At 39.4% G+C, this 12,771-nt stretch overlaps 1 protein-coding gene across 1 annotated transcript in view; it reads right to left on the bottom strand.

Annotated features, from left to right (window-relative positions):
* The window catches only part of ITFG1 (integrin alpha FG-GAP repeat containing 1), a 161,101-nt gene that overhangs the window by 5,497 nt on the left and 142,833 nt on the right, over nucleotides 1-12,771 (bottom strand). Inside the window, exon 17 of the mRNA XM_072422463.1 lies at nucleotides 2,463-2,580. Within this exon, the coding sequence (XP_072278564.1) occupies nucleotides 2,463-2,580 (118 nt within the window). The remainder of the gene's footprint in view (nucleotides 1-2,462; nucleotides 2,581-12,771) is intronic.

Consider the following 12,771-nt stretch of genomic DNA (forward strand, 5'->3'; position numbering starts at 1 on the left):
CTAAAAAAAAAAAAAAAAAGCCATTAAAGGACAAGTTCTTCATAGCTGATATATTAAAATGGACTGAGGAAATATCTAGGGCCATTTTATCTTTTATTTTAGAGCACCAACTCCGAATCAGAGTTTCGTGTGGAACACCAGGGTTCCCCCAGACGTTGCTAGGGATTCCTTGAGCAATGAGCAATTTGGTCTCAGGTCAGTTACTGCTGACACCAATGATCTTTTTGGCTATCTGTAAGGGTGACATTCTTCCCAATGGCCAGCCATGTAAGAGACATGTTTCCCACTGACCCCCACACTAATATACTGTGAGATGTGGAGGTTCTAATTATAGAAGGGGTTCCCTCACAGTTATTATAAGGGTTCCCGTATGTCAAAAAAAGGCTGTTTTAGAGAGTGTAGGACATGATTACATATCACACCAGTTATTTTTGTGTTGTTGATATCTGTGTTGTATAAAAAAAGATTGGACTTCAGTTTCTGTCCTCTACACACAACAGGAAGTAGGAGGATATTTAGTCAAAGTTAGGGAATACCCTTATAAACTATCACTGGACAAGTGTCCCAATTGGAAGATTTTCCCTCCATTCCTGTTCTGATAATACAAAACTTTGTATTTTCTTCCTTTTTAGGGCTCGCTTCCACTATGAGGTATGTGGTTGGCATGTGTTACACCACAATGCGCACATGTGCAGCTGCCTTTGTTAATGCCGACTCCATTTGTTGTTTATGAATAGGTCATCATGCAGAACAGAAATGCCAGCAGCAGTGCAGCATACCAGTTTAGTAGTGACATCAAATGTTGCTTTCTAAGCAAAGTATAAGTCTAGTTCCTGGGTATTGGACACGATGAGATCAAGACCTCAGTGTCAACAGGATAAATAGAGAGGGTAAATCTACTAAGTGGTGATACAGACAGCAATCAAAAGCTGACCACTGCATTCTATATCAAAAAAGGCCCACATACATCACATACATTTGAACTGTAAAAATCACAACCACACCTCCTGTATAAAATGGTAATACTGGTTAGATCAAACGGCAGGAAGGCAAAAAAAAGGAATTCTTTTTAATAATCTGCTCTGCATTGTAGAAGCTGGCACATGCGACCTTGCAGGGCCACTTTTGGGTGTCCCCCAGGTGCCCAGTGCCTGGACTTAGGAAATGGAGCCGCTATCTGTTTGGCTGCATCAGTCATGCCAAAAAGGCTGACGCAGCTCTAACAGGGAACATATTCCTTGAAGCAACAGAATGGCAACATTTTCCATTTAATGTCGCTTTATAAAGATCAGGTGGAAGTTCATTAATTGCAATATGCTAATTACAGGCATAGGAAAGCCAGACATCTGTCGTTTATGCTGTCTGAGGTGACTTTTAAACCTTCCAGAAAGAATGTGACATTATTCTGCACAGTGAGAAAAAAGAAACTCCACAAACAGGGTGAAAGTATTGCAGATGGATATGTGGACACAAGTGTTACTAAAAGGGAACCATCCAGTAAGCTTAGATAAATAACTGTAATATAAAGATTTTATTTAAAAAAAAGGTTCTTGAGCGTCTAAGCAATGACATGGCCCAGGCTGAAATTACATCATCAGCCTGCTGCAGGTTGGAGGAGGAAATTCCTTAGTCTCCTCTTTTGCAGTGATCAGACTACATTATTGAAATCTTACAGCAAATCTGCAGCAAGGGTTGATCCAGGTCAGGTATTTGTGAACCTAACCACAAACACACTTGGAGTAGACACCAAGATTTAGATGACTGTGTCATTTATGAGCGGGAATCTTAGTCTATGAAGTAGGTATTAACCTTGGATGCTGCCTGAACAAAGATGGCTTAATCCTTCTGGTCAGAAGGCATTGTCAGGGAGAGATCAATAATAATAAATACCTGGAAGTGTAACACTTACATATAATTTCTCATGCATGGACTTAACATTAAATAATATAGGTTATAATGGGTTCATTTTAATCCTTCTCCAAATACTAACCCCAGGGGAAGTTGGCAGGTTGGAAGGAGAAGACCAAACCTGACTTTCGCAGGAAAATTAGGATTTGCATTTTGGCAGTTATCTCTACATCTATGATCATCTACCCTTTATGCATTTTTCATGATATGCTAAGTCTGAATTGATTGGGTATGTGCCAAGTTTATTATGAAGTTTCTGGACCTGAAAGGGTTAGAATTTCCACGAGCTGGAAAATAAAATAGAAATGTCAGAGAGCAACGGTTCTGGATGCAGCTCTTCCTTATGTATGTAACAAATACATATGAAATGTATGCAGCTTCACGTTTATAAATGCATCAGTAAACACAAAAAGTGACAGCGCATGAGACTTGTGGGGGGCACTTGCAGGTCAGCTTTAAAGTCGATCTTCACAGTGCTTGGCACTGATACAATTATATAGGAACAGGTGGCATTGGCTGCCTCCAGGGGAAGATGGACTGTTACCAGATCTTACCTTCTCTTGCCAATGTAAGATGCCAATTATTGCCAGGATGAAAACACAGACTCCAATGAGAGCGATGGCAGTAAGTAGGACGATGTTACTTGGGGTCAGGTAAAGCTTGGCACTCCAGCTGTGGAGAGAGGAAGAGAAAAATTGAACCACAATTCGACTTGTATTAATGCAATTAGGAGATGCACGGCACTAACAACTACACTGTGTACATTTCTAAAGATACAAAGGTGTAACTTTCATATGATCATTACCAAGCATGATACATACTAAGTTACACCATAAAAAATGGAAGTTCATTAACTTCCCTAGCGGTTAATTTCTTTAAGGTTTTATATGTCTAAAAGCGGTACATTGTTTTTCATGAAAATTTATTTTACAGTATATTATAATAGTATGAGTATCATAAAGTTTGAAACACAAAATCACGTAAAAACAATAAACTGAATAAATTAAAAAATCTATATATTTAATAAAATTTTTATTTTTATATTTTTTTTAAATTTAAAAAAAATACACATAATTCTCATACTAATATGTATACTGTAAAATAAATGTTCTTGAAAACAATGTACTGCTTTTACACATAAAAATCCAACGTATTGCATTCAATACAGGTATTTTGTATTGAATGCAATACAAATGGATTTTGAATTTCCCGCCCCGCCGGCAACGTACACACGCACCAACGTCACCGGGAACTCCCCGGTGACTCATCGGATGCAGAAGGAGGAAGAAGGAAGAAGATGGAGATCACGCCGCTGGACGGCGCGGCACGCCGGCGGATCGGGTAAGGCTCTATTTACTATTAACTTCCCATAGGTTTACATACCCCGAGTGTGACTCGGGGTTACCACTTTTAGCAACTTTTTTCTACCCCGAGTCACACTCAGGGTTACCTCTAGGGAGGTTAGGGGGGGTTCCCCTCTCTTAATTAACAACTTTCAATGTTGAGACACCTCATTAAGCAATCATATATAAAGTATAAAAGAAGAAAAAGAATGAGGTTCATGGCTCAGGGATTGTATGTCTTTCACAGGACCTGGGTATTATATACTAGACACAGTACTTCTATGTCATCAAACAATGTGCGAAGAACCGCAAAAGTCCCGACCCTATAGAGTTTGTCTAGTATATAAAATCTAGGTCCTTTGAAGCGTTAACAGGACCAAGGTAAAATACCTGATTGCGTTATGTAAATGGTTTTCTTTGATACTATGTAACAAATAGACGTGTATAATATTTCATACAATCCCTGATCCGTGAACCTCATTCTTTTTCTTCATTTATACATTATACACGATAAAATAACTTACAATTAAGCAAACCTCCAGTAAAGTACTTAAAAGCACACTCCTTGACAGCAACCTCAACTCCCCAGTATTACCCACCCAGCTTACAACAACCCTACCAACAGCTTATTCCTTCCTAACATACTCAACCTCACTGCTAAGAACATCCGCCACCCCACTCCCTGCAACAGCACATCTTTCCATCGTGACCCCATACTTTGCTCATAGCTCATCTTCCTTGGCCACCTCAAAGCACTCCTGCACCATGACATTCCTCGCTGGCTACCTCCCCTCCATGCACAGCACAGCCTGATACTTTAAACATGAATATGCATTTGGGTAATTCAGTAAGCGTCCTAAATACCACCCCATCCTAACCCTGCTATCCGAAAATATGTACATTGGTATAATGCAATACAACTGAGGCCGACTGGTTCTAATTCCAAAAAGATTTTGTGTTTTTTTTTGTTTTCGGTATTGAAGCAAGAGAGGTGTTGGCCTTCACCCTTCTGCAAACTATGGAAGAAACTGTGCACAGGTTAGTAACTGTTGGTACTTTTTATTGAGATGATTGTTTTGTGTGCACAGTACAGCAGGTGCTGTAGAAGGCTATAGATAGCTGGATAAGAACTGTGATATATCAGGGTCTAAGTGCATATGAGAAGGACGTGGAGGCTTTTAGGTTGGAACACAAAAGACTAATCAGGGCTCCTGGTCTTTTATGATAGAGAAAAAGAAACATTTCTCTATAAATAAACATCTTTTCTTGGTAACACTAGGAACATAGTGGAAAAAAAACAACATTTCCACAAAACCGTATTGTGTGGTTCTATAGGAACTTATCAGACCTATCACACACATACCTGGGAGTTGGATCCTTCCAGTGATGAATAGCTTCTATGTAAGGATCCTTAATGAGGTAGAAAATAGGCTGCCTTTAGGTGAAAATAAAGTAATATATTTTCCTGTTGTCAAGACTATACTGGAGCTTCTTAAATGAGCAACTTCTATAAACCTTGATTGTGATTTTTCAATTCGTAAGGACCAAGGGTATTCTATCCTCCAAAAGAAATTAAAGGCTCATGGTTTTCATAGTTGGAAAGGAAGATGTACCTGATGACCCGTAGTGCTAGGATCTCCCAGCTTTGCTTATTTCCTACTAATTTTGCTCCCTAAATATTTCCATTATATCAGAAGTCATCATTGGGGCAGCTTAGACATAAGGAAGCAAAGGCCTGCCTCTACCAAAATGGGTGCATCCATATCAAATATCATTGCCATATTAGTATATTGTTTTGCTATGGCAAGCTTCTCTAGTTTGCATGAATAAATTACTGAACTGCAAATAGCAAGAGATACACAGCGTATATTATAATCAAAGTGATCAGACAAACCCAAGCACAAAACCTGCATTTCTTTAAACGTATCTTGCAATGGAAAGTTGATGAAACAACAACACATATACTCAAGTGTGCCTATAACCTTTGTTTACCTTTATACATTTCATTGAGCAAAGCAACACAAAAACATGCAGAATGAGAAGATGAAATGTACTTTATGTGTCACCGGCACTAGGAATACAATATGTTCTATATTTACTAAAGAAGCAGAGATGCATCCTTCTTCAAGACACATTAATCTATAGAAATGTACACAAGGTCATCATAAAGATATGGCAAAGACTCTTTTTATCCCAAATACTGTATAAAGCACAAGCAAACATCAGGTGCATATGGTGAATACAGAATTTTGCTAGAAATATGTAAAGCTGTTCTATAAAACTCCATGCAGACACACACAATATTGTAGCTCTGTATCCATTAACACATAATTATATATTTCTTTTATCTGGAGGTCAGATTTAGAAATGAAAACCAGGGAAGCTGCTAGTTCTTAAACGGCTTTACCTGTCAAATGATTTGTAATCCTGTGTAGCTTGCTTCCAAGGAAGGATCCTTAATGAGGTATGTGATAGGTTGCCTTTAGGTGAAGATAAATATAATTTAAACTGTTGTCAGCACTTTACTGGAGCTTCCCAACTTGTATAAACCTAGACTATGATTTTTCCCTTGGTAACAAGTATGGCTATTGTGTTCTACAGATTAAAGGTTTATAGTTTTCCTTTTTGGAAAGGAACATGTACTTGAGGATCTACAGTTCAAGGAACTCCCCCGCTTTGCTTTTTTCATTCTATAGATCCCTACCATTTTATTTGCTTCTTATTTCTCCATCAGTCTTAAAATCAGATGTCATCATGGGGCAAATTTAACATAAGGAAGCAAAGGCCTGCTTTTACCAAGATGGCTGCATCCAGAGACATATATCATTGTTATATTAGTATGACTTTACAGTGTCTTAAACATGTATTTATCTTTTTATCTGGAGTTTAGATTTGAATAAAAAGCTGCTAGTTTAGCAGTTCAGAAACATAATAAACAATTTGTAATCCTGTGCAGCTAGTTCTGCGATCTTGGCACAGACAAATCCTAAACTTCCAGTGCAGAAACTTGGTGACCAACATGCCCCCAACCTCCTAACTGGACAATAAGGTCATCACTCTGCTGTCTTTTGCTACCAGTATGTTCCTTTTTAGTACATGTATATTGCAGAGTAGCCAGATAGCTCCCAATGCTCTTCCTACAGTTTACTGCACAAGTGCTGACAGATGAGAGCGGAGTGCCGACTTATCAGTGTATGTTTTTTTAATGCATTCTTGTATGAAGTTCAAATTTAAAGTAAACAGACATAATATTGGCATTGCATATTTGCCCTTATTTTGTAAAGATGAGGGCCCTGGCTAGAAAGTAATTAATGTCAGTGGATTCTTCCGTTCTGTGTGCTTGGTCCAGATCAGCTGCTCTGATCTATAGCTCAAGAACAATCAATGCTCCCTGCTAAGTGGAAAGCTATTATGATTGAGCAGGGTATGCCAGACCTCTGCAAAGAAAGGGTCCTCCCCTGCGGCATGCTGGCAAGAGAGAGGCTTTTCTTCTCCATCTGAGGCTGCTTTGCAAAAAAAAATGAAGCCAAGGACTTTGCACGCTCTTCCTTTTCTTGCACCTGGGACGTATTTAGCGGATTTAAACATAAACTTCAGTTGAGCTTTAAAAACCAAGTCAGTAATTGCAGTCAATCCACCTTAATCCATGTCAACTGGACAGCCCTGGAAACGTATGTGAACATTATACAGGAAGTAATAGAATTAGCATCTCATTTTGGGGACACATCCCCCCTCCACTGTCCCACACATCTTTTTGCCTAGCAGGCATTCTGAACTCTATCTGTACAAGCGCTGATTGGCACCTACAGATTTTACTTACTGCCACCGATCTAATTTTCCACCTCTTGCAATTAATTTGTATGGAAATGTTAGCGTGACGAATGACCCACATATCAGCCTTCCTTGGCTGCGCTGTCAGTCTCAGCCTGCAGAGATTGAAGCTCGGTTGGCTCCTTTTGCTAGATACGGGCCTGACATTAATTTACCTGCGGGTTGCGGCACAAAGAACCAGCGAGCGATTGTTACTGTTCCCTGTTCTCGTTTTGTAAGCTGAATTCTTTCCAGAAGCCGAAGTGACCGGCTGGCACTTGAACAAGTGCAGAGGAAGAAAATAAATGAATTTGAGAGAAGGCTGAGCCCACAAGTGTGCCTATTTATACACCTCAGATTAATGCGGGAATTTATCGGCTCCTGGGTAGCACTAAAAAACAGTGAATAATGGTTTTTCCTTTCTCTGCTTTAGTTACACTCCACACAGGATAGCAAATTTAACAAAAAATATAGAGAACACGGTCTACTTGTTGGGAAATTTCATCTTTTGTCCTTGTAATTCCATAGTGTACCAAGGCACCATGCTGGGTAAAATTCTCTGTTTGCAGGTAGATTGGTGCTCTGGGAAGATGTGTTTGTGCTCATAGCTGCACACCCGGCTCTGCTAAATTTCTGTGTGAGGCTCCTGGCAAATTAAACTGGTCCCCAACATGTAAAAGGAGCTCCTAACACTTAATGCTGAACTCGAGGCATAATTAAAAGACAAAAATAATGCAGCTCTGTAATCATTGATAAAGGATTTAATGCATTTTCTTAAGCCAAGTACCGTCTGTACCTGAATTTACCTTGTTATCAGCCTCCTTCTGTTTTTGCACAGTATGGATGATGTATAGCACTGCCCATTTAGGATGCCTTTTCATTGACAGATCGATAAACGAGTGCTCTATAGCAGTGCCATTCTGTTCTAAGGGGAGGGAACAAGCAAGCAGCACCCTGCTGTGCTCTCCTGCAAAGAAATACACAGCAGTCGTTCCCGATCAGTTGTTCATCAACCCTCCAAGGCTGCACAACGAGACACGAACACGAGCGTTCATCTATGTGACGTGTGTATGAAGCCTATGAAGATCAGTGAGCCAATGAGCCAAAAAGCGTTTGCTGATAAAAGTGAGAGCTGAATGAAAGAGAGATGATCACTGTGCTGCTTCTCCTTTTACTGCCCAATTGGGCCAAGACGAGGATGACCTAGGATCGGTAGGTTTAATGTTGCTGACCATTAGATTGAGGACATCTATTGGCAGAAAAAAGTACTGCGGAGTCAATCTCTGGAAATTAGTATGTAATGGAGTATTGGAACAAAAAATGGTATTGATATTTTATCATTTTATAAGGAAATTGTTTTTAATGTTCTTTTTGACAAAGTTCCACTTATGCCAATGCTCAGCCCTGGCTACCCCAAAATAAGCCTTGATAGCTAGTAAATGTTCCCATATTAGACTCCTCATTCTATCAAAAACTAATATAAATGGTTTAAATACACCTAAAATGTAACTAAACACAAAACAAACCTTGTATAAAAACAGCCTTATTCAGTAAATAGTACCAAGAGCAAAGCGATGTGCACTGACCCATACCAATCAATCAGACTTAACCAGATCTCTATTAGATTTGATTCTGATTTGTTGCTTTAGGCAATGCACACTGCATTGATTCCACGAAAATACCTACCTAAATATGTGCTTTAAATTTTACTGTTTAGGCTGTCATGACCTTTTCCTTACACAAAAAACTCCATTTTGCCAAGATGACTGCATGCACATTATTATTAGCTACCTCGTATCCAACAAGGTTGTGTGTGTGTGGGAGTGGGTTAATTATAACAATTAGAATAATTGGCAGAATGGTTTGTTTCCAGGGGTCAGATTTAATTCTACTTGTAGGGCTTTTGTTTCTGTGTATGTAGAGGGTGCAGAGCATTGCAGATCATATTTGTCACGAAACGAGAAAGTAATGCTCTGCAAACCTGTAGATAAGAAGCAGTCTCCATGCAGACCACTACGTAATAAAATAGCAAAAATGTCTTTTGCTCATTGCTACCAATTGTGGACATAGGCAGGTGATGACTCTACTAAAGGGAATTCATGGGCCTTTTGAGATTAAAATGTCAAACCATAAATCCTATGTTCCAACAGAGCAATAGAGTGGAAAGTTAAACATGTGCTCCAACACGTTTCAAAGCTCAACTGTCTCCCTTCATCAGGGCTTCAATAGCAACAGCCTGTAGATTATGTTCAAAGGATATGAAAACAAGGAATTAAATCCTAGTTAAAGTCCATATGTATTTGTTGGTTTTTGTTTGAGCAGACAAGGGTTATTACCATTGTGATTGGAAGATTTCACCTTATTTTCTGTCTTACCAAACAGGGAGTAAAGAGATCTTACCAACAACGGCTTAGACAGCTAAAAAATGACAAAGGAAGCTCACCATTCCCCACTCTACTGTTATAAAAACAGTTGTGTAAATCGACTCTTGCCCCAGTGGGAAGCCTATCTATCACTTCCTTCTTAATGACCACACAGGAAGTGATAGAAAATCTCCCTAATGGTTAAAGCAACAGCGGTCAAATTTCTACCCCTTCCCTACTCTCTCTCAAAAAAACTTACTTTCAATTAGAACTAAAGTCAGGCAGGACATAATTGCAGAAAAGCACAGGTGATGTCCCTTCTTCAATAAGCATCTCTTACCTGACTGACTGCTCCGTGGAACCGACAAAACATTGAGCTGTGCATGCTCAGTATTGGTTGCCATGATGGCAATCCTGGCTTCACCTGCGCTTGCTGGGACTGAATGATCTCCCACGCAGAGATAATTTAGTAATCTTATGTCTTATCAATGAGGTCAAAGACTTCTAGGAAGAGAAGAAGGAAGAAGATGGTGGCACACGGGGGTGAAATGGGGACCGATAAGTATAGGGTGGTTTAGTTCCGCTACAGAGACAAACACATTTCAAAGGGCCTGATTTAATTTCAGTGAAACTGGGTGATCCAAAAAATCTAGAATGGATCTGGTCCAGGATTGGAAACATTTGCAAACAAATGCAAATTAAGAAATCTATTTCAGGTTTGCAGGATCAGCCAGTTTCACTGAAGTGTTTCCTCTCCAGTCTTGGAGAGCTTTATTAAATCAGGCTGAAATAGAGAACCTGGGGCCTTGGGGACCACAGGTCATACATTTTCTTATCTCTTTAAATGTTTTTGAATGATATATACTGGATTTACATTAAATGGCCATGTTTAATACGAATCGTGAGAAGCTGAGTCTCGTGATCGGGAAAGGCAGGGTTAACCGAGGGTGCTGCGTCGGCTGGCCGGATGGCTGTTCGTAGTTTATTGTTCTGAGCTTTTTTCATAACTGCTTATTATGTGGAAGAAAGGTCTGTACAAAGCCCTAGCCCAGCACCCGTAATTCTGCTGTGATTGCAGAACAGTAGAAGGTATAATCTTGTAGCCATATGTTATTCAATGTAATCCAGATGTACTTGTGATAGGTCTGCATCACAGAAGTCATTTTACACGCTCGCCTCTCCAGTGTATATATATTTGTGCCTGTGTCTCCCCCCAATGCTTCTGCGTCTAGTTCCTTTGGAATAAGACAGGAAAAAAATTATATATGATACTCTTTTCCCTCAAGGCAGACAACACTTAATTTAAACATCTAGAGCGTGAACTGCATATGGCTCTGCTATCTGAACGGCTCAGTGTAAAAAGGCACGCTACACCAGGTTTAAATTAATTTTATTTTTTGTGATATCAGTTGGTAGGTCAGAAAGAAAGATAAACCTAAAATCATAAAGGATTAAAGTATACCAGTGTTCAACAACCGGGTGCTTACTGAAAAATGCTGGGTGGTGCGCCTGGCTAAAAGGGGCTGGGGGAGAACACTGTACACTATAGTCTACCCACACTCATGGAATATATGAATTGTAGTATAATGCATGGTCATCATTAGGACAACACTATAGAGACACTAAGTTACACGTTGGGTAGCACAATCAGATGTTTGCATCCCAGGGATGCTGCTCATTCATTCTGCGTATGCCATTAGAAAATCAGAATGCTTTCAGAAAGTCAAAAGTGGGATAACTTGACTGGTAGGTGAAATCAATGGTGGAAGAAAAGGCAATCGAATGCTGGCAAGCTGAGCATAACAAGATCTTTGCATAGACACCATTAATTTGGTCTACATGTGCAACGTGATAGATTCTCTTTAAAGAAGGGTAACCTTCACGCATCCCGAGCTCTACAGCCTTTCTTATTAAGGTACATAGCATACAAAATGTAGCGCACAAATCTTAGGTGCCTGCGGTAATGGTGTCAGTATCACTTGTGTTTGTTAATTGCTACACTTAACGAGTCAAGCTAAAACAATTTCCGAACACAATAGCACGGACTGCTAAACTGTCCTACGTTATGATGAAGATTTAAGTGCTAACAGCCAAGGTTCTGACTCCAGGCCTCCCTTCCGATTCCCAAAATAACTTGGACCACGTTGGGGAAGAAAATCAATAGACGCTTATTAAAGAAGATACATCTGAAGAGATAGAACTAAGTTCCAGGAAGAACAGATGCCAGAGGATACAAGACAGAGGCAAGCTTCAAAGATGACAATAAATACAGATTAACTCTTTTGCATCTGAGTAAGGTACAAAGAGAAGCATCAAAGCAGAGGGCAGAGGAGGTTGGTTATATTGTTCCTCTGGCTCTCCTTTGTCCATCGAATACAATGCAACAACCTATTTTAAACATAAAGAGTCTTACACAATCTTGCACTATTTTTTCACCTTCCCTGCCTGGAATCTTTGCTTCAACCTCAGACTTTGTTTTTCCTAGGCAACAATATTTAAAGGTTTGGGGCTTCTCTTGAGCTTCTTGCTTTCCCTGCAACTCTCTTCTGCATACTATCAGGCACTTATAGTCTTGATTGTTGTTATATGATCACTTTATGCATACTGCATGCAAATTCAAACTTTTTGCCACTATGTTCCCAGCTTGCTATTATTTTAGGTCTTAGATTGGTAATATTAAACTTTCTGTGGTCTCCAACAAATGAATATGGGATTAAAACTCCAAGAGAGGTCTGTTAAATTGATATTGCTTGATCATTTATCAAGACTTTTGTTTCTCTCAAAGACATACAACACATAGAAAAAAGTTTGAAAACACTCCAAAGCCATCACACCTACTATATATGACCAAAAGGTTAGGGATAGCCCACCAAATTATTGAGATCAGGTATTTCCAGTGAAGAAAATTGTTAATACTATGGCATGCAAAGACATTTTAGACAATTGCATACTTCCAACCTACATAGATTGGGAAAGGGCCTTTGTTCTAGTCCAGCATGTCTACGCAAAGCCAATTCCATAAAGACATGGTTTGATCCCAGCACCTTTTAATCTTCTCATTTAACATCTGATATCACAAATGTGCTTTTGGCTGAATGGGCACCAATCTAAAGATACATCAAAATCTTGTGGAATGCTGTCTCAGAGACGTGGAAAAGTGGACTTTAAAATGGGCCCAACTCCATATTAATACTAATAATTTTGGAATAGAATCTCACATTTCTACAGGTGTGATAGTCAGATGCCCATAAACTTTTAGCTACCCTGTTTCCCCGATGATAAGACACTGTCTTATTTTTTTTTGAAGGCCAAAATATGCTCTAGGGCTTATTTTCAGGGGGATGCCT

The sequence above is a fragment of the Pyxicephalus adspersus genome, chromosome 9, assembly GCF_032062135.1.
Source record: "Pyxicephalus adspersus chromosome 9, UCB_Pads_2.0, whole genome shotgun sequence".
NCBI classification, from domain to species: Eukaryota; Metazoa; Chordata; class Amphibia; order Anura; family Pyxicephalidae; genus Pyxicephalus; species Pyxicephalus adspersus.